The sequence below is a fragment of the Erpetoichthys calabaricus genome, chromosome 12 (assembly GCF_900747795.2).
Source record: "Erpetoichthys calabaricus chromosome 12, fErpCal1.3, whole genome shotgun sequence".
NCBI classification, from domain to species: Eukaryota; Metazoa; Chordata; class Cladistia; order Polypteriformes; family Polypteridae; genus Erpetoichthys; species Erpetoichthys calabaricus.
In genome coordinates this window covers 90,211,019-90,234,648 of record NC_041405.2, presented here as the reverse complement: position 1 = coordinate 90,234,648, position 23,630 = coordinate 90,211,019, and the positions used below count along the sequence as shown (strand labels likewise).

General features: G+C 38.1%; 1 protein-coding gene across 3 annotated transcripts in view; it reads left to right on the top strand.

The window, feature by feature from the left end:
- The first annotated feature begins 5,164 nt into the window (after positions 1-5,164).
- The window catches only part of lnx2b (ligand of numb-protein X 2b), a 67,696-nt gene continuing 49,230 nt past the window's right edge, over positions 5,165-23,630 (top strand). The window contains exons 1-3 of one of the 3 annotated variants that reach the window (XM_028815846.2): positions 5,165-5,414; positions 7,936-8,043; positions 17,673-18,155. In XM_028815846.2, coding sequence (XP_028671679.1) covers positions 17,761-18,155 — 395 coding nt within the window. In that variant the 5' untranslated portion in view covers positions 5,165-5,414; positions 7,936-8,043; positions 17,673-17,760. Of the gene's footprint in view, positions 5,415-7,935; positions 8,044-17,082; positions 17,226-17,672; positions 18,156-23,630 lie in introns of those variants that run through there. The other 2 variants (XM_028815845.2, XM_028815847.2) reach the window with 2 other exon arrangements.

Sequence of the window (23,630 nt, the reverse complement as noted above, 5' to 3'; positions counted from 1 at the left end):
ATTATTTTGTTTAAGGAATGCCACAGTGAATCCCGTGACCATTAGGGACCTGGGTTGGATTCCCAGCTGGATCACTATCTGTAATGAGGTTTAAATGTTCCCCCAGAGTTTGCAGGGCTATTTTTCCTGATACTTTGGCTTTCTCTCTTATGTCAAAGAAGCACATCTTATGTTATCTAAACTTATATGTGAGTTTGATGTCCCCAATGATGGGCTGGAGTTCCATTACGTGCTGGTTTCTCTTCTGTAAAGAATGTGGCTCTGACTACCAAAGACCCTGGGGTGGTGGTGGTGGTTGGGAGCATGCATTGATACAGTGCGTTGCTGCATCCTAATTAGGACCTGAGTGCAGCTGTACAATGAGTGACACCTCAGCACCACACTAGTATGGATGGAATGGAACAGTGTGTCATGAAAAAAAATTCAGAAACTGTAGAGGTAGATAATTTTGTTCACCATTGGTCTACTATTTTAATGGGGTGTTTATTGGTAAACTGTAACGAATCCCAGGAGAGCTTTAACAGCAGCAAAGCTGCATGTTTTCTCTTTGGTCATTATGAAAAGCATGACATAAATAACAATAAAGAACATTTACAACAGATACTGTATAATACAAGTCTAGACGATGAATGAGGAAAACAGGTGTCATTTAACAGAACCACCCAAGACAATCACACCAGCACTACGTTATACAACCTCTAAGATTAAATATTATGAAAATCTCCTGTCTGGACAAAACCTAACAATAAATCCAAAATACAGAGACCACCCAAGTAACTGTTTAATTTGCCAAGGTGGCCTAATAATAGTTTCACAAGGCTGTGGTTAGCAGGTGATGTGGCTATACCATAATTCAAATGCCTGATGCTAAAAGCACAAGAAACTAAAGAAAACAGAAGGCTAGAGGAGGATTAGATATGAATGGCAATCATTCGCTAATTACATATTTTCTGTCTATATAATTCTTCACTGTTAATGTCTGTGTGCAAAAATGATCTTCTGAAATTCTCCTAATTATTATATCCTTCTGTAATATTTCACATCAGCCAATAAACAATGACTTAATTTCTTATACCTGTGTCATCCATTAAATTACAAATGGTGTTTTAGAAACTTAGTCTGTGTTGTCAGTCAGTCAGTCATCTTCCAGCCCACTATATCCTAACACAGGGTCACAGGGGTCTGCTGGAGCCAATCCCAGCCAACACAGGGCGCAAGGCAGGAACAAATCCCTGGGCAGGGCGCCAGCCCACCGCAGCGCGTGCACACACACACATCCACACACCAAGCACACACTAGGGAAAATTTAGGATCGCCAATGCACCTAACCTGCATGACTTTGGACTGTGGGAGGAAACCGGAGCACCCGGAGGAAACCCACGCAGACACGGGGAGAACATGCAAACTCCACACAGGAAGGACCCGGGAAGTGAATCCAGGTCTCCTTACTGCGAGGCAGCAGCGTGCCGCCCCAGTCTGTGTTGTTTCAAATCTTATTAGGAGCCTGAGTTCAAATCAGTCATTACTGTGGTTTGTCCTTTCACACTTAGCACTCTTACAGTTATTTTTATCAGAAGGCATAGCAATCAATTCTTTGAATATGAACAACAGGTAAATGACAAAGGTGGGCAATGAAGAGTCATTCATTCAATGGATTCAGAAGGTTTTCAGACCTGTTCAGTCTCTGCACACTTTGTGTTGAAGATTTAATTTTGAATGGATAAATATGACATTTTTGTTCATCAATCTACACTCAATAACCTATAACGACAAAGTGAAAATATCTAGAAATATATAGAAAGGTTTACAACGAATTCAAAAAATCAGAAACTGAAATTTCTCATTCATGCACTCTATGTACTGTATTTGGATCTTTAATTCAGTGCTTTGTAGAAGCCCCTTTGGCAGCAATTACAGTTTTGAGTCTTCTTGGCCAAGTCTCTACAAGGTTTGGTGGACTTGAGCAGTTTATCCCATTCTTTCTGGCAGATCCTTCCATTAGATTGGATGTAAGTGTCTGTAAACTGCCCTCTTCAGGTCTCTCCACAGATATTCTATGGGCTTTAAGTCTAGGCTTTGGCTGAGACACGCAAGGACAGTCAGAGACGTATCCTGAAGCCCCTCCAGCATTGTCTTGGATGTATGTTTCTGGTCATTCTCATGTTGAAAGGTGAACCATTGCCCCAGTCTAAGGTCATAAGTACTATGGCTTAGCTTTTCTTCAAGGACCTCTCTTCTTTTGGATGCATTCATAATTCTGTCGATTCTGACCAGTCGCTCTGTCCCTGCCGCTGAGAAGCATTCTCATAGCATTATGCTGCCATCACCATGCTTCACCCTGTAGAGATGGTATTAGGCAGGTGATGAGCAGTATCTGGTCTTCACTAGACATTGCGCTTTGAGTGCTGTCCAAAGAGTTAAATTTCTGTCTCATCACACAAGAGAATATTTTCCTCATGCTCTCAGAGTCCTTTAAATGCCATTTGGCAAACTCCAAGCAGCAGTTAGCGATTCTACCATAAACGCCTAATTAATGGAGTGCTGCTGTGAAGGTTACCTTTCTGACAGGTTCTCCCATCTCAGCAGAAGACTTTTGAAGCTCTGTTGAAGTGACCACTGGATTCTCAATCACTTTGTTGACAAAGGCACTTCTTGGCTAGTTACTCCATCTGACCAGATGACCAACTCTAGGAAGAGTTAATAAACTTGCAAACCTTTTTGAAAAAATGTTTTCACTTTGTCATTATGGGTTATTGAGTGTAGATGCATGGGCAAAAATGTCATATTTATCCATTTAAAACAGCTGCAGGAGACTGGATTCAAATGCTAACTCTATCAGTATCTCTGTGAGGTCTGCACACGCTCTTTGTGTTTACAGGGGCTTACTTTTGGTTTCTCAGTTTTTTCCCACAACCTAAAAACAAGCCAAGTATTTTGACTTATGACTTTAAAGGTTAACAAAGTTGTTGAATTAACTGTTTTTTTAATAAAATTTAGCAAGTTCAAAAAGTGTATAGATGTATTTGGTCTAAAATTTTGCTCATTTATAAAAATGTTCAGACAGGGAAAAGGTAAGTGGTTATGTGTTGTTATTTCACAGCTCCAGGATTTGGGGTTCAAATATCAACAAAATTACTGTCTTTTGGAGTTTGCCCATACTCTCTGTGCCCATGTGTTTTTTGCTGGATAAGTACATTACAAAAAAAAAAAAGATTTAGATTCTCATCACAAATAAAGATACAGCATGTCAGTCACACAGTTCATCACAGCTGCCAATTTATTACTGTTTACTATAAAGACATTTAAATTTTTCTTAAAATTACTTTTAATATCTTTTAGCTCATAAGTCAAGTAACAGTATATAAAGCACAGTTCAGTCAAAAATTCAGGTACAATATTGCAAGCATTTATGTTCCAAATTAAATTAGGTCAAACCAAGCACTCTACTACTCAGTTCAAAATTATTTTTTTTGTTATGCTGTGAATACTGTACACTAGTGTATTGAAGATCAAACCAATAATTTTCTGAACTTGTTTTGTGATGTAGAGGTTGTTAAGAACAGGTGCATAGTCAGTGATTACATTCAGGAGTGCAGTAATCATAATTAGTGTGCTGTCATAAAATATATTCAGAGTGAGGAAACCCTGACAACCAGCTACCCCCCCTACAAGTCATAGTCTATCATGAAAACGAAAGGTCAATACAGGAACCCTCCCTAGATGGGATGTCCTTCCACTGCTGACACACTCATGCACACAGGTGTACCTTTTCATGCACAATGGTATACTAATTCATAGCACTTAATTTTAGAGTCATTCTTCTTCTTCTGTGGCTAATCCCATTTTTATATAGGAACAAAAACCTGCAACCACTGTGGCCCTCCAGGACCGTGATTGAGGACCCCTGATATAGGGGTTGCTATTTCCTTGACATCATGCAGTGTTTACAAGCTGGTTTACAATGTAAGCAAGATTACAATATCCACTATATGAAATGATCAAATCAATGCAAGACATAAAAACACAAAAAAAGCTGAACCCTGTGATGGACTGGTGCCTCTTCCGAAGCTCCGTCCTGCTTGTGCTCCACACTGCCAAGATAAGTTTAGGCCCAGGGCTGGTGCTAGGTTATTTTGCGCCCTAGGCCAAGCTTGTTAGTGAGCCAACTGACTGTTTGGTAGCTTATGATCTATGCACTTGGCAAATGCCTAATTCACCTTTATGGTGGCACTGGCCCTGGTTAGGCCCCACTGTGATCTTGAACAGGATTAAATGGATTTGAAAATGTTATATGATGTAGACAATTTCGTACAGACACATACCAAGATGACCTTGGGAAGATTAACCCAGTATGCATACCTTTGAAATGTGGAAGGTATGTGCTGTGCTGAGCATCCTTGTGCCCATTTTCAAAACCGCTTAAACCAGTTCATGGTGTCAATGAATTCAGATTCACTGGTCTGATTGTATACAGATCCATAACAGCTCTTCGAAGGTTCCGTCACATCTGTCAGTGGTAAAGTAAGTTAATTGTGTGGCACTCCCCTGGTCCAGGGTTGAGAAAGGCCCCGCCCCCGACACTCTGACTGTTATTGGTGGTTTCGGTCAAAGGGCGGGTGTCACGTAAATTCTAATATCGTGATCAGAGGCATAATTAAACTTAATTTACAATGTGCAACGAAAATCGAATAAGCTATGCGGAAACAGCAGGTGGAGGGTTTACCTTCACAATCCTGCCATGTATGTTTATAATTTACAATACGTTCAACAAATCTTTACATGTTTTTCATGTTGCTTTTTTTCAGGTTTGATCCCAGTAAATTATTATTAGGGAAAATCTGGATATCGCCGGAATTAAATATGACAGGGACAGATACTCTGGATGTCATGCATTTTAAAGAAATTATTACGGGGTCACAAACCTTACAATTAACCTATAAAACGCTCACAAGAATTAAAAAAACATCTTATTTAAAAATCAAATAAATAAAAAAAAATGATTGTACCAGTGAACTACCACAGTTCGTTCGTCTCCATTTCAGTTTTACAAAACGCGTGCCGTCTCATGGGTTAAAATAAGTAACTAGAAGACAGCCTTTCAGTAGTGGGACGGGTGTTTCTTTGCTAAAACATTACCTGAAGGGCACTTCCTGGAACGTCAGTTCCTATGTCACCGAAACCTGACAAGATTACCTGTCATACAGAACACCTGAAACTGGCTGACGAACCCGCTCACATTTGTTGTTGGAGTGAGCTACTTCACTACGAGTTGAAAGACTGTGGGAATTATTCCGAACGCAGTCTCAGAGAAAACCAAGCGTGGCGCTTTTAGCAATTGTTTTCCTTTTTCTTTTGATCGTTTTGGTTGAAGGCGTCACTCTGTTTGTTTTGGCAACTTCCGGAAACTCGGACAGGTAGGACAATTCTTTTACAATTCTGACAACCCTACGGGGCAGGGGGTAGTAATTGTCGGCGCACAGCACATAGGGACAGAATAATGTAGAAATTTCACATGAAATTTCCGATATATGTGTTTTTTTTTCTTTTCGTTTCCTTTGAGGAGGTTGCGCACATGGAATTTTCGTTCGCAGGCATAAAGCGAAGGGCAGAAGTGACGGCATCACGAGGTGTCCGCGGGACATCTAGCTCCGAATCCTAACACGAAGTAATATCGGTTTCCCTACTATTGTTTAATGTTTAAGTTCACCTTTTTGTGGATGGCAATGCTAAATGTGTTTTTAATGTGCAAATGAAACTTATCCAAAGTAGAAGAAGCGGGTATTCATCAACCCATTTTCTTAAGTAGTTGCATTCGGTAGGTAAAGCCACAGTCTTAAAAGTAAAAGTTCTTCAATGGCACTGTATTTTTATTGACTGGGATGTGTGGTTCCTTTTTAAACCTTCGCTTGATAATGCGACATTTAATTCTGGAAAGGTTTTTTTTTTTTTTTTGGGCATGTGAAGTTGGTTCTTTGTACTTTGAAAAAAAAAAATCCCAATATGTAGAAAAAAACTGAACTCTTCAATGCTGTTAGGCTACCTAGCAGGACACTAACATATTAAGAAAACATGGACATGGCCTGCGTTGTTGCATTCAGTGAGAGTATAGAATTATGACCCATTTGTGTTTCACAAATAACGTTACTGTGTAGTCATTTGTGTTTCACAAATAACGTTACTGTGTAGTCATGGTTATTTACTGTATGGTGCCCTTTGCTGATCCATCCATCCATTTTCCAACCCGCTGAATCCGAACACAGGGTCACGGGGGTCTGCTGGAGCCAATCCCAGCCAACACAGGGCACAAGGCAGGGGACCAATCCTGGGCAGGGTGCCAACCCACCACAGGACACACACAAACACACCCACACACCAAGCACACACTAGGGCCAATTTAGAATCGCCAATCCACCTAACCTGCATGTCTTTGGACTGTGGGAGGAAACCGGAGCGCCCGGAGGAAACCCACGCAGACACGGGGAGAACATGCAAACTCCACGCAGGGGGGACCCGGGAAGCGAACCCGGGTCTCCTAACTGCGAGGCAGCAGCGCTACCACTGCGCCACCGTGCCGCCCATCCTTTGCTGATCAAAATAAAAATTCTTTCAGTATCCATGTTTTAGGAATCAAAAATGGTTCCCCTGTGACATCGTTCTGAAGAACTGCACTGGCACCTTTATTTTTAAGCGTTCAGGATTGGACTTTAGATCTTCTCAGGCTCTGCATATACATTTTGACACATTGTAGGAGCCAACCCTGGATGGGATGTTAGTCTGCTTCAGTTTATCATGTAGATGAATATCTAGTATGTAATGTGCCATTTTCACGTGCTACTAAATTAAAAAAAAAAAACACTTGTAGCATCCTTTCTTGATTCCTTGATAAGGAATTTTGGAAACTCATTTTTTCTTTGAGGATGATGCTCAGTGTTGTGATCAAAATTATTGACCTGAGTACTTCAGCTTCAGTCTTCAAGTTCTCAGAGTTAAACAAGTGGCTAAAATTAACATGAATTTATCGGTCTCCTGCAGAATGGATTATTATTTTTGTCCTTGTCTGTCTTTTGCTTGATAGTACCTGGAAAGTAAAAATCAAGTATATAAAATATGAAAAGGGACCGCCTCCTCCCCCAAGTTATGTTGTCGATATACTACAAGTAGAACATGCAGACTCCACACAAATCGTATCTGGGTGGCATTTGGATTTGAATCCAATCCACTGCTTTGCACAGTTCTTAGAAAAAAAAATCCACTTTTTGATTTTTCAGTTGGAGATTAAGAAAATGTTATAAAAATAGCCAATAACCCAATATGAGAAATTGTTTTATGAAGTCAGTTTTTGTAATAAAAATGGTGTGTTGTTTTGGGTAAGGATATGGTAGAATTTGTGAATTCCTTTAACACCTAATTTAGTCTAACATCAGACTTGTGTACTTATTTACTCTTGGAGTATGTGAGTTTCCCCTTGGGATCAATAAAGTATCTGTCTGTCTGTCTGTGACTCCAGTAATCTTACGTATCCATTTATTTTTGTGTAATTTGGAATGGTGCTGCTTTAGCATATGTTCTGTCTCTGCCTTGCAAACAGAATATTGCCATGTTTTCATGTTCTTTTCATCAAGTCTATTGTTATCCCTGTGGGTTATGGGGTTTTGTTTTTTTTTTTTGGTGTAGATGATCTCATTAACCAGATGTTGCAGACTAAACCTTTATTGCTGTTTCCCTCAGAGTTGAACGTTTCTTGGTGACAAACCTATGATTTAGCGATTATTTACTTGGTTACAAAGGTGCAATTTCATTTGATGATTGTAAATGTGGTTTTGAAAGAACTATGATTTTTAAATTATAAAATTTATTTATTTTGATATCCCAAGCACTTTGTAAATGACAAGTGTATAGTACTAATTTTTGTTTTCTGTATCCCTGTTATTGTAGCACTGGCAGGTTCATATACTTGCTCAAGGTCAAACAGCAGCCCAGTGGATTTAGCGGCTTTACTCTTTACATTCCAGTATCTTAGACTGTAGACTACACTACAATCAGGTGTGCATTTCATTCCTTGTCATATTTTAGATACTGTTGATACTTTAGATTCAGATTTTGTACACAACAGTGATGTTATTGTGTGTTTGTATGTCTAGAAACTAATGCACATGAAGCAGTATTCACTCCTTTTTTGGCATATTGCATTTTTTAATATTCATTCCACTAGTAGTAGTTTCATGTGTACAGACAGGTACTGTAACACAGGACGATTCCAAGGACCCCAAAAATATTGGAACATGCCTTTTTTTTTTTTTTTTTAGCTTTAATCACACATACTGAAATTTTAAAATAATAATTTACTTACAGTTTAGAAAGTTTTTTTCCCTAGAAGTAGCAAATTAAGCCATCTCTACATTGTATTTCTTCTCTCTCTTTTAACCAGAAATGTTCATCCTGCTTCTCCTGCAATAGAATCTTACATCGGTAAAATCCACACACTTGCTAGTCAACATTGGATGTGCTATCATTTTGCTTAAATGGAAACCTCAAAGCCAAATTCCAGTTTCCTGTAAATAAATGCAAGAAAAGCCTGATCAAGAGAAGGAAGGGTGACAGCTGGTCACTCAGTTTTTTTTTCAGAGAAAGGCCAGTTTATTATCATTAGTCCATTCTCCACAACTGTTGCAAACAAACCAGTTTACGGGATCTTTTTGATTTAACTCAACAACCAGAAGATCAAAAAAATATAATTAGAAGCCATCAAGCCAGTTTAAGTAAACCATGCAGTCCTATACTTATTAATAAGTAATCCACAAGAAATTTGCTCTATTGCAGTAAATAGAGAATGACTGATGTTTTTGGTGCTATTGATTTTAATACTAGACTACCTTTTAACGTTTGTTAACTTAGTACATTCCTGGTATACAGTATACTCAGAGTCAATTTACAGAGTTTAAGTTGCTTTAAAACGTGATAAATAAACTTGCAACATGTACAGGAACACCAGTCACAGTGCCACAAATTATACAAAAGAGATAATCTTCTGGCATCAAGGAAAAATAAAATAAAATAATGACAGCATTTATTTATTTATTTTTAAATGCAATCCCGCTCAGTTTCGTCTGGGCTTTGTATGCACATTACATGCAGTAATGCACATTTGTATATATTTCTTTATGATCACACCACTTAGTACGGCCAGGTGTTCTCAAGTGCCCCTTTCATTTGAAGGCTGAGATATCCACACAACATTGTCATACGTGCTTCATGCTTTGCAAATGTACTGTGAGCAGATAAATTCAAAATATAAATAATAATGAAGTATACTGTCAGTGTATGGGGCTGCCCAAACTGTCAGAATTGTGTCTGGGGGGGATTCAAGTTTCTTTTTGTGTCCGAGTTTATGGTTTACTATCTTAAACCAATTCTTGCTCACCCAGCCGACAGTTCTAGACTGAAGACAAGACAGCTGTACAGATGTTTCTGCACAGGATTTTGATGGCATTTAGATTTAAACAACAGTTGTCTAAGTATTGCTTTTTTTCCTGCTAACTTTTGTTCTTCATGCCGCCACCTTTACCATAATAACATATAAAAAAGTGCATACAAACAAGTAACACCTAGTCAAACCTAAGCTCAAATATACGTAAATATTTACTTTATTTTTAATTTGAATATTCAAACATTATTTTTTGGTTAATTTGACAGCCCTCGCAAGTATCGGACTCTGCTAGAGCGATACCAGCCTGCATAGGTAAAGTTATCAAAAGCTTTGATTGGGTTTTCGGGCGGTGTGGTTGTGGTAGCACAGCTATTGTACAGGGTTGGTTTGGTCAGGATGGGGGACCCTAATGTGAGATCCTTTCATGGGGCCTGAAATTTGTAGAAGTGCCCCTGAGTACAGAGTACACTGACATATTTAATTACATGCCTGGCTGATATCCACCACATATTACTACTAACTTTTTGTATGTGGTAAATCCAAATTGTACGGAAAGAGGTAGGTACCATCTGCTTCACAGAATTACAAGCGTTTGGAGTATATTTTGACTAATCTGCTTCATCTGTCAATTCTATGGGTATCAAATCAAGGTGTCTGTAGCTATGAGGCAGCAGTACTGCTTTGCTGCTATGTTGGTCCAATGCATTTTTCACTTACACAAAACCTTATTACATTCTACCTTTTTTTTTTTAAATTGTAAGACTTTTGTTTTATGTATACATTTTTATGAAAAAATCAATACTAACCATTTTTAGAATTACCTATTGTATGTTTAAGTTAGTTTTATATACTTAATTGTTCTAAGCCCAACAGTGAAGCTACAGGGAATTATGTGCAAAATTAGACTTTGTGTGTCATAAGTAATAGACCATTCTGTGTCGTAAGCACAGACATATAACTTATGAGGCGGATCCAAAGAGAAGTTGAATATATACTCAAGGATGTTTTTCGAAGAACAACAGAAAAAGTTTATAAATAAATTGCATATAGTTTAATTTATATTTAAATTGGTCTTAGGAATCCATAGCTTGTCTTTACTGACTTTGAAATACTGCTTGTATCCCTGTATGTGGATATACTCCATGGATCTCAGTTTCCTCCTACAGTCCAAAGGTGTGCTGCTAGGTTGAGTGGATCAATGAGTATGTATGTATGCGTGTATAATACCCTATGATGGACTAGTCTTCCAAGTAGGCTTGGTTCCTAACTTGCACTTCTTTTAGCCTGAATCAGATCCTCCTTCTCATGATCCTGTACTGGCGAAAATGGGCTCAGAGCAAGTACAATCAAATGTCTTGCAACACTCAATGTATGATTGTTTTGGTAAATGTACCCTTTAGTGGATTTGACTTTAGTAAATTTTCTCCTTAGTGTAATTCTATGATGTCCTTAGGATCAGGCAGTCAATTAAACTTTCATTTTAGAAATCTCGATCGTTCATTCTGTGGAAGCAAACCATCCTTTAGCAAATTCAGTGAGGATGATTCTCATTAATTTGTTTGTGCTTTCTAGATTTATTGCAACATCTACTCTGCAAAGAGTAACTGAGGCACTGTTATGATAACGTTACTTAAAGATGATGCCAGTCTTTCTTAAAGTTTGATGCCTATTCTTCTGATAGAACAAGGAGGCACCCAAATGTTGAACAAAGAGACTAAACCTCACAGTGCCTGCAAGCAAACCCCCCTCTTCAGACTGAACAATAGCCCACAGTAAATAGTTACTGTTCATCTTTCTCAGTGTGCGATGACGTAGTTAATGGATTTTCTATGCACCTGTTCTTTAGCAAACTGAGCGCTGCCTGAATGTTTGACCATGGGCTGAACTGTTTATGCGCATGTTCTTCGTTCAGTACAGGCGTGGCAGGAGCTGCAGTTTCACTGGCAGATTAGACTGGAGTGTTCCATTTGCGCAGAAAGATAATTATGGTATGAATGTTTTAGAAATGACAGCCTGCTCAACATGGCATTATATTCCCAGATGATCCTCTCAAAGACGCAACAGGCAGCTACACCCATTACTAGCAGCCTGGTGGAAGTAATGCTATTTTTAAGCTGATATTTTAATAAAATGACGATGAGAATAATAACTTTTATTACAAAGGCGGTGGTGGTACCTTTTGAGCAGAAGCACGGTGGAGATGGTGGGCATTGAAGAAGACTAGTATCTTTTAATTAATTGCAGAATTGGATGTTATTCGTTATTGTGTACAAAAAATAACATACTGATTTTTATATTTTATTTATATATATATATATATATATATATAAAAATATACTAGGGGGTTCCCCCCTGCATGCTTTGCTCGCCATCCACTTTGCGTCTCTGCCGCTCGCGTTGTGAAGAGGGGGCTGAACGCACCCCAAGGAGACGCAGTCGCTCCTCCGAAACCCCCTTTTAAACGGTGATACAATGGGAAACAAATATTTTTTTTTTTTTTTTTTTAATACCTCCTCTGTGCTTGATCAGCTGCTGCCATGCCACGTGATATGCATCTTGTGCGGCACTTCGAATATTTAAAAGTCTGTACAGTAGCTGTCCTACTCTTCTGGCCCTGGGCGTGGTTAAATCTTTTGGCACAAAGTCCTGTCTCGCGAGACGTGAGTTCTTGATATTTTTTTAGTTTTTAATTTAAAAATGGAATAAGAATCTGAAAATCTAACAACATCACATTAAAGTTTGATGAATTCTGAAAAGAATGACATCAAACATATATATGTAGGTTTTAAAATAAGCCGATTTAAAGCGTGACAAAAAACGTGACATAAAAACGTCACCGTTTCACTTTTAGGATTAGGATTTTATATATAATATTTCTGGATATTATATAAAAATTTTCCCCCAAGGTGAGTTCTGCCTAGGCTATTTACCCATAGAGTGTTTTTCATTATCTTTTATTTGCAGTGCCCCCTAACTCCTACACTGTGATGTACACAAATGAGAATAAGGTAAGAGTATGTGCATTTGCATTTATGAAGAATGAGGAAAATCTATTAAATGAAATAAGGACAAAACCGAAAAAAGTTTTATTTTTGATCATAATCCATGTTAAGTGTGAACACTACAATTCTTATAACATCCACAAAGCTTTCTTTAAGCCACATGAATAAAATGTTTTGTCTTGCTTGTGCAAACACTGTGCTGATTTGTCATTATCATCTTTGGCTCATCTTATAGTATCAGGTATATTGGGCCAGGTCTTGAGGAGAGGGTGGGTGGGACATCTCTTCAAATCCAAAGTTTTACAGAGCAGCTGTTGCAACCTGTGCTATATGAGAGGGAGCATACATTGTGTCCACAAGTACTCTGAGTATTCGGAGCTCTGAGTTGTGACATTTCACCTTCTCACTTCAGTACGTTCATGTGGGTTTCCAGTTGGACTTTTCAGAGAAATGCAAAGTCAATATTGATTTGTGTCTTGACCTGTAGAAAAAAAAGCAATTTAAGAGAAAATGTATTTTTTGTGTAAATTAAGAGTAAATTAAACACATTAAGCATGTTTTTACAAACACAAAATGGCATTTTGGGCTGCTCAGGTTCTGTTTTATTTTAAGCAATTGATTAAGATGAAAGGTTACAGTTTTAACAGTTTGGGTACATATTTCTTTTTTTACATCAAGTTATAGCTGTGTTTTTGGTATTGACACCACAGATCCCCTTCTTTTTACCATTTTGGCCTGTTCTTTAAAGGTGGCTGTCCATCACAAAATTGATGACTCATGGAAACAGTTTCACAAAGCATGACACACATGTCTGTGCTCACTGGAAATTCTGATGCTTCTTTTTAAATTAGGCTTCATTCTGCTGCTTGGTTTTTTTTTTTTTTTTATTGACAATGATGGATGTTCAGATGTTTTTGTGTTATGTACCCAAGTTTACTCTGTTCGTGAAGTGTTGTGTGGATGACAATGTGCTGGGTGTCAGTCCATTGAAGGACACATTGTCTCCATTACATGGGGCCAGTTTCTAGTTACCAAAGTTCAATGTAATCTGGAGATCTGTGGGATTTTGGGATATGGAAAGATAACTAACTGTCTTACTTGACTTTAGATTTTCTGTGTATCAGTGTACCATCTGAATCTAATCTAATCTACAGAATTTTTAAAGCTGTGCTAACCATTGCACCACTGTTGTGCTACACATGGAGAATGGAAGAGCGTAACACATACCATGATCATTTTCTGTGTAGCATAGAGGTAATTACAGAGCAAACCAAATGTTACCCAGGCAGGGTATACAGTTTGTAGACTGCGACTGGATCAACTGACATGAGATGTAGACACTGTCATGGTTTATCAGGATTCAGTATGCTCTCAATGTTCCTGTGTTGCTGCTTGTTTAAATAATTCCGCTTTCCCCCACATCTCAAAGATGTATATTAAGTTGTTTAGTGACTCTGATTTGTCCAGTGTGGTTGTGTGTGAGAGAGCCCTGGTCACTGATTCTCCTTGGGCCTAAACTGAACAAAGCAGGTCACTAGTCTTCCATCAGAAAAAAATCCTAGTAACTGCCAATTAAATGTTACTTTCCACAATGAATAATTGTCATAATTATTTTTTTTAAAACAAAGTCTGTCTTTAAATGTTGTGTATATTCTTCTTAGTTATAATACAGTTGTGAAAAGGGCGGTTATCTTCTGTGCACCATGATCTAGGTGGTACAGATTGTTTGTCTGTACGTCAGGGAGGATCCATTACCACATGGATAAATTCTTTGAACAGTCAGTAACGTCCTCCCCTCTGTTAGCTTGTACCACGTGAAAGTAACATACAGTACCTAGGGTCTTTTAAATATCAGTCAGTAATGTTACTAACAACACTATTATGAGAGTTTTAAGGCCTACTTGAATAAAGCAAATATTAAATATATGTGACTGTGTTCCTGCCTTTGAGACATGATGATTGCATGGTAGTTTCAGGAATTTATTTTTTTCTTTTCCAAATGTAAACATGCAAAATGTTAGAAGCCTTCTGGCTATGCAGTGCTGCTAAACATTCAAGTATGTAAAAGCAAAATTCTGCTTCTCTTCTCCTCCACAGTTTGAGTTATTCTCCTTGAGCTGCTTCAGGGTCCAAGCAGAAAGATGTACAGCCATTTTCCTTCTGTATTCAATTTCCTTCGGTTTTCTGCTATTTTATTTTTTACCAAGTCATGATATTTGTTGTGCATTATTATTTTTTGATTGGGAGACTGTGAAGGTTATATGCACTTTTCCTGTCTTTTTCTTTTGTAGTCTATCATATTACTACAGTATGTCTCACAGACTGAATCATTACTGTCTCTCTACATGTTAGTACCTAATTTGGGGACATGGTATAAATAGAGCTGCTAGGCTCACCTGATTAAATTGACCACAGTTATACTACGGAATTATTGTTGAGTTAGTTGATTTGTGAAATCTGCTCAATACATGCCTTTTGTTTGTTTTAAAGTTGTAGTTAGTGGAAACCTAATGTTGAAGGCAGTAACTGCCTTTGAATGGGGTGCTAGACCACTGCAACACATTCATACTTGGCCAATTTAGAGTCCCTAATTAATGTAATTTGAGTGTCTTTTAAAATATGGGAGAAAAGCTGCACAGACAAAGGAAGAACTTGCAGAGTCCACATACATACCAGGCTGAGATTTGCCTCCAGAAAACTGACAACTGTGAGGCATTATCAGTATCTGCCTAACCATCTCATTGAATAATTGAATATCAGAACTAGTATCGCCTCCCATCTTTCTGTGGTCACTTTGTCCATTAGAGAGTCTTGGGTAGCCAGAAACTCTCTAGGCAGCAATGTGTACAAGGCTTGAAATAAACTCTGGATGGAGTACCAGTTGTTTACCAGTTGTATGCCAGTTTTGAGTCATCATCTAACTTAATGTGCTAATCCTATAGATGTGACAGGAAACTGGCATACCCGGAAAAATTCTGCTGATCTGAGGAGTCCTGCAAGCTTCCTGTCTTATTACTGCCATTTACTTCTATTGGCACTGGTGTTGTATAGTCTTGCAACACTGCATTGTACAGTGTTTAAATGAAGATTAGGTTGCTGTTACAATCCTGACATTTCCTTTGGCTCTTTTTAATTATTTTTTAGGATGAAAGTTAAACCGAGGAGAGAGAGAGAGACTGTGTTGCAGAGTAGTAGTTTAGGCAGTTACAATACAGAAGGTGGCTGTTGGGTGTATGCATTAGGTAAAGGCTGTGAGACTTTGGTGTTTTCATTTTAAAATTTGGCATTCTTCACACATTAAATCTTTGAGCTTTCCCAAAAACTTTTTTTTGGTTTAATGTTGCATAATGTAATGTTAATCTTCTGGTGTCAGTGTTTCCTGTGAACAACAGGAAAAAAAGGTCAAAGTTAAATCTGTAGTCTTGGTGAATTTAAATTTTTTTTTCTTCTGTGTTTAGCCTGGTGCATCACATACAAAAAAACGTGACGTGCAGTGCAATAGTACGAGTCTTGATTGGTTCTAGTGCTTTCCTCCCAGCTATGTTAGATTTTGTGACACACACACACACACACACACACACACACACACACACACACACACACACACACACACACACACACACGCACGTACAAATGCTTGCAGTGTTATTGTATGTGTTAGGGAATTTCCAGGTCAATCAACCAATTCATTAATTGTTTTTATTCACTTTACTTTTGTAGGACCAACACTGCATGGGACATATATCCAGTTTCAGGGTTATGGGGAGGTAGAGCTTGAACAACTGTACATGTACAGTCCTGTCATCCTAGAATAGCATCATATACACCAAAGCTGGCACCATATGCAAAAAGGTGGTGCCTGTTTTTGCAGGTTTAGGTGCAAGGTAAGAACTAATTCTAGATGGGATATCCTCACCTACTGGGCAAATTCCCCCACGAGATGCCAGTCATTCTGATGTGTACCTCTTTGGGCGCTCCTCTTTTGTTCCATCATCTCAAAGAAAACAACATGCAAACACAGAAAGAACTGTACTGTACTTTACAAACTGCAGAGACACAGTGGCTGGTTAAGATTTGAATGCACTGTGCCAAGTGATCTTTAAATACTGCCATTAGTTTTTAAACATTGTTGTCTAAAGTGGGGATTATCTGCTCATTCCTTTTCACATAATTAGTGATCAATACAGTTAAATCTTAGGCTCACATTTTTGCTCAGGGCTGCTGTCTGATGTACTCTGGAGTGATGTTTTTACCTTAATTTTTCCAAATATGTCCACAATATGTGACCCATGTCAGTTGTTTACCGCCCATAAGTGAGAAATTGCTCAGTGTCCCATAGATGTATGAAGTAATTGAGCAGACGTGTTTGTTTCTACCACAGCATGACAAAATATACCACACCAGTTACATGGTTCAGGATGCTAAGATTGTTTACTTCTTTTTTCCTTCATTCACAATACTGTAAGTGCTGTTGCTAGTGCTACTCAGGGAGCAGTGCTCTCATTTGCTTCTGTCTGCCTCTGAGTGGAACCTGTGGTTCAGACGCTGGGAGCCTGTGTTCTGCTGCTTTTGCCTGAGGTAAGGAGGTTTAGTTTCAGTAAATTGGCAGTCTGCCATTGGGGAGAGTTGGTTTTCTGTGTGAAAGCCATGCACACACAACAAGGCAGGCAGTGTTCAGCGGGGATTAGCGAGGCGGGCTGACTATCGACTGAATACGTTAGGCTGCGTTCCTCTTTGGGTTTAAAAAAACATTTTCTTTCTGTTTTTTTTTTTGTTTTGTTTCTGTGCTATTAATGGTGTGTATCTTATCTATAACAATAAGGACAAAAGTTCAGGCCTTTGGTAGAACTGTGTGTGTATGTGAATGCATGCTTGTTTGATTTATTCAGTATGTGTGGAGTGAAACTGCGCTGGAGCTTCATGTTTGGGAACAAACTTGCTGTCTTCACATAAACCAAACTTTCCCTATATTTTAATTTCAATATATTTATTTTTACCTATGAACCATTTCTATTAGATCTAAGTTTTGTCCTTAATGGTAGAGACAGATTATAGGGTAGTATTATTAATTTGTTGGGGCCATCCTATTCTGGGCTGGGACATTTTTATGTAATTGTTCCTAGTTAGAGGTAATGAAATTTAATTATTATGAAAAAGTTGTGTGTTTGGGTGGGTGGGATTTTCAGTTTTTATTGAAGTTTGTTTGTTTAAGCATTTTGAATTTTTTTTTTTTTTTTAAACAGAATAACCTAATGGATTTGAACTAAAGAAAGATCTAATGAACCATGAGCATAGGAGGCATTTTCTGAGGATCATTTGCTGTACTCTAGTATGTCCACAATGACTGAGGTCCAAGGTCCAGCTTTACAGACACCTGTTCAAATTTGCCCAGACTGTGGCCAGAGCCACTTGGTCCCGGAAAATCACCTCTATGATTACAAAGAAGAGGTAGACGATGAACTTACCTGCCACATCTGCTTGCAGCCCTTATTGGACCCTTTAGACACCCCTTGTGGACACACATACTGTTATCAGTGCCTGGAGAACTTTCTGCAGGAACAGGACTTTTGCCCGGTGGACAGGCAGAAGCTACACTTGCAACAATGTCGAAAGTCTAGCCTTCTGGTTCGGAATCTGTTGGATAAACTTTCTGTGGTATGCCCTTTTACGAAGGACTGTGGGCATGTGATGCAGCGATGTGAATTGGGACCTCATTTACAGAACAGGTGAGGTGTAAAGTATCATGTTATGGTGTGCAGCAGTCCTATGTGTCACAGATTTATTGTGCATCTCTATATATTGGTGGCATATTTGTGTAGCACAGTTGCCTTACACCTCTAGTAGATGGAAAAATAATTAAGACCCTGCCTTTGTCTCTCTGGGGTTCTGATGCTCTTCCAATTTGTTTATGGACTTTTCTCTGGGTTCTGCAGTTTTCCTCCCTTCTGTAAGATTTGCAGATTAGGCTAACTGACAACTGGCCTTTTGGAAGAATGTGTGTTTCTGAGTGGACTCTAAGATGAATCCAGGTTTGAGCTCTAACAAATTGGACATCTAGCTTGGTCTTCGTCTATTAAACCTAATGCAGTACGCTGTAAAATAGTGACCAAAAAGAGATATGTTCCTGTGTTTTGGTGTTTCAATTGCATGTTAGTCTATAATTCATTTGTGGAAAGAGAAGCCTTCACAAAATTGATGGTTTAGTCCATTAGGAGCAGTGAATGGAAAAGGATACAGCGCTTTGCTGCCTGGCATACATTTCACAAACCATATCAAATCCAAGGTTTAAGGCACATTTGTTTCTAAACAGCATATTGATTTTTGTTATGCCTTCTCAGCTTTAAATCAATAGGTCGAGCTTTACCTGTAGCTAGTTTGTGGATTAGTTATAGTATTTTTGAGAGATGTACTAATGGCTCTTGCCAACCCCTTTGTCACTAGACTGAGGGACTAGGCATTCTGAAGTAAAAATTATCAGTTCCTTGTGTTTAAATGTAAAGTTGAATAGTGGATCAAAATAGTCTCTGTGCTTTTTAATTATTAATCAGATAGCATTATTTTAGTGTGGACTGCATTTTCTGCTTTTGGACTGCATCATAGGCCTACTCATCCCATAGTAATCTTTTTTTGTATTGCACTATTGTATATTTTGGTGCTAAAAACAATACAACATGTGCACAAAATGCAGAGTGTATATAATAATAATAATAGTAATAATATATACAATATCTGTCATCCTACTAGCTGTAGTATTGCTGGATTGCTATTTTTTTTTTTAGATAGATAGATAGATAGATATTTTATCTAACCTTTGTAGTAATGGTAGTATCCAAAGGCTATGTAACTAGAAGGCAAGTAACAATGTATTTTATGTACATTTAATTTTTATGTAAGCTTCTTTGGAAAAGTTATAATTTTGAACCACTTGGTGATTATTGCAATATAATATAACAGTGTGCTCAGTTGTATAATCTGTGAAATACATAAATCCTATCCATGCCCCAGTTTATATTAAAGAGAGCGGGCAAAAAAGTACAGTATCATACTTGTGCCCAAAGTTGCTAAGATTGGCAGTAGCCCCCTAAAGCTCTAAATTATATTAATCAAGTTCAATAATAGACTGATGGACGGTGAGTAAAATTGGCAACACTGAGAGAGAAGTAAGTATGTGTGATCTCATTTCATTATCTAAGACTGCCTCTCCTAGTGAGGTTTGTGGCAGGTATGTGTGATGTGTTTGACCAGTAGCAAGCAATTTTGTGTATATATTTTAGTGTGAAATTCCTGCGGCCCCATTGTGTGCAGCAGGCAAAAGGAGACAACACGCAAAATGAACTAAGCACTTCTCCACTTTCTCTTTGATCACGTCAGTTCAGTTCTGTGTGCTAAGAATCACAAATTTTCTACCACATGAAACATAAATCAATATTCAAATGCTTCATCAGCAGGAGTTTAGATGTAGGAGATTCACACAACAGATGGCTCATCAAAGTAGATGAAAAGGAGACTTTGCAGGCTATCCTAGATCTGAAGAATATGGTTCTTTTTCGCATTGACAAGTGCTGATAATAGCTTTGCAATCAAAAATTTGAAGCCTGTTTTTGAAAGTATTGTATGAACATAATAAATCAAAAAGAAAAATGTTGCATACTAATGTCCAGTATAGCTACACTCTTAGGACTTTCAAATGCAATGCTCCATGTTATGAATATGACAGCCTTAAATTGAATGATTCAGTACAGTTGACTTGGTGCCATCTGGTGTTAGTTCCTGCCTTGTACTTGGTTATACCGGGATGGTTGTGATTCCCTATCATTCCGTACCATCCATAAAAGGACAAGTAGTTTAAGAAAATGTATTGAATCTCACAAACATACCACCCCTTTATCCTAATCAGAGATGCAACACAAACCCTTGCACTTTAGTCTGAGCTCGGGCTCACCTTATTGGCAGTTGCAGAACCAGATACCTCACCAGGCCCTAGGGTTGTCTAATCATGTGACATAATGACAACTGACTCATAAACGTGGTGAAAACAAAAACCAGCAATTAAATAAATAGTAGTGGATACTGGCTGTAGCCGAAGTGGGGAGGGTAGTGTTGTTGTTGTGTGTAAAGAGCACAGTTAAATTCTTCCTTGCATGTCCATTCCACAAGCCATACATCATCAGTCTCCAACATCTTGATATGCAAGAATGTATTAAAATACATAACTAAATTTTATTTAAAAGAAAACACAAATCAGATTACCTGATAGCTACTTTGTAAAAAGACTATCATGAATTCCCTCAAAATCTGGGAAGAATGTCCATTTACTTAACTACCTACTGTGCATGAGAAACCCTGTGCTTGCAAAAGACTGAAAAGCTATCAGTCTGTCGGCTCCTGTGATGTTGTCTGCCTGTGTCATAAGTCTTAACTCCTGGCTTGTCTACTCACTCCCCTGATTTACAAGCACCTGGGGAAGTGGAGGAACAAGGTGGATGAGGCAATGCAGTCACTTTGCCTGGAGCACACCCACAATCGGCCTTGTGTGTGTTTGGCACGCTGCTGTTGCTCTAGGAGTGACATTAATACATCTTGTAGTGCTCGAGAGATCATACATTGACATGATCAGAAAGCTGCTTGAGTAGTGTTTTTTCCCCTCTTTGCTGTTCAAGTATATTTTGTTGTGACAGAACTCGTATAGCTTTACTTTGCTGTTTAGGAAAAGCATCAGGATATGCAGGCATGGGGATGAATGTAAATTAGTGTTCTTTTGAAAAAAAATGACTGAAAAGAAAACTTCAAAAAGAGAAAGATTGATATTACTTTAATAACTGAACAGGACAGCAATGTTTCACTTTGTAACTTTCTGTAAATATATTTTCCATCTGGTTATGAATGGGGATAATAGCAGATTAAGGGTTTTCTGAACATACAGATATGGAGAAAAACTTTGAAAAGAAACACAAGAGCTACAAACACACCTTATGATATCACGATGGAAGTAGGCAACCTTCATAAAATCACAGTCATTCTTGACAATCCTTAAAAGTGGAACAGCAGTAAAAGTTGCAGTTTCAAAACAACTTTCTCCTCTAGAGCAGAGGTGATGTTTGATAAAAGAAAATTTGTTTAACATGCTGCTTGCTTTGGATTATTTTCATGATATTAAACTCTTAATACAAATGTGTTAATGATAATAATAATGCACATCTGTGATGTGAAAACTGTGAAGCACAGTATACTGCACATATAATGCAGCTTTTAAAATTTAAATTATATAGGGATTACATTTTAACATTGGTTCACTGAAACAAAGATTAAACTTTTTGAGCATTTCTGCTTATTGTTCGGTAATTGCAACCACCAAGACATCAGACATGTGTGCTTGCTTAGGGATAATTGCATCTATTCATTGTAATACAAAATGTAAAATCTGCAGACGTATGGAAAGTTAGCTGGAATTCAGGAACAGATGTGACATTACTGTACAGTAAATATTCACCAAATTGATCACAGCAGCTAAAAGGGCAATGTTAAACATAAGAAGGGTTTTGTAGGAGGCTCTGCAAAGAAGAGCAACTTGAAAGAGCCCTTTTCTAAAATTGAGGTGGATGAACACCAAAAAATAATGGAAAAACTAGTCTAAATTTTAAAGGAAATGCTCACTTCCTCGTCCTGGTTGGAAGAGTAGTTGCAGGCCTGTTAGCTACGTGTGTCTTGTTCTGTGCCAAGGAGAGGAAGAGGTGGGGGGTTGTATTGGGGAATGTTTTTATATTTTAACCCTTTTGTGTAATAGAGTATTCAAAATCTGGGGGAAAAATAGGACAGAAAGGAAAGTGGTTGTTAATGTTCAGAACATCATGTTCTTGTTGTTTTTGTGGAATCCTAGTATTATACCTATATTAATTGTTTTTATATTTATTTTTTAAATTCCTTCTAAAGCAAACCCCTTAATCATAATGCAGATCAGGTCTTGTGTAAAATTTCATTATGGAAGCCATGGAAACGTCCTTCTGTACACAGAGACAAAGTTCAGTTGCAGTCACAGTTGAGCAAGACTGTACTCTGGTCCAGGAATCTGCTGGGAGTCTGTGGCTGTCTGCTGGCATGAGCTGGGATGCAGTTGTTTGCTGACCTGGAAAATTTTTAAGTTTAACTTGTGTAACTCTAAAATTAACTAGGTTCTGTTTCCTTAATAAAAAAATGCCTTACTGTATGGCTTTTCTTTTTTGGGTAAAGAAGATGAAACTTTAGCAATCTTGAATAAAAGATTCTTGGATATGTTGATGCTCCTGAACTCTCTGGTTAGGGAAAATAAATTCTGAATAAGGTCCCTGGTGGCTTGTTGCATGATGAATAAAAAAGACCTTCTTCTGTAATCATGTATATTTTCATATAATATGGCAACCGTAGCATATAATGTCTGGTCGGGTGAACTGTAGTTAACTGTTACCAAATTTGATTTAAAATAAACCATGCTTTAGGCACTCCTAACACAGCACAAAACGTACAACACTCATTTGTTTGTTTGTTTTTGTTTGTTCAGGTTTGAATAAAGCAGTATTGTTTGGCCATATTTTATACATAGTGACAATTAACATTAGACAGAATATAAAAAGTTAGGCAGCATACCCAAATGCCATATGGACTCCTCCATCTTAAATAATCGGGCAATGCTACTAGCAGGCTGTCCAAGTTTCCTGCACACTTGAAGACGATGTGGCATCAGTGTGTTGGATGATCTCTTTGGTGATTCGGCCCTTGAATCATTACATAATCTTTGGCATTCCTTCTTCTGCTGTCTGAAGCTTCATTCAGCACTTGGGGTTTATGGTGTCTCTCTTACATCTCCTTTACCTGAACATATTTTCTCACTTGTTAGCTCCTCTTTCTCTCTCAGAATACTTGGCTCATTTCTTTACTTCTTGTTATCTAAGGCTTCCTATAAACTCCTCCTCCGTCTTTCAGTGGTCTCAGGATCTTACATTATCCTCCCTTCTCTGCTGGGGTGACATTTAAAAAAAAAAAAAAAAAAAAAAGTTACAAAACCCTAACCACCAATTTGCTCAGTTGAAATGTATGCATAGGTTATACTTTTACCCCTTGTAAGCTACGTTTAATGGGCCTCTGCGTCATATTCTTTTTATACTCTGATCTTTTAGGCTTTGCACAGTTGGTGCGCTAGCATAAATTTCTATGTCTGGTCACCAGAG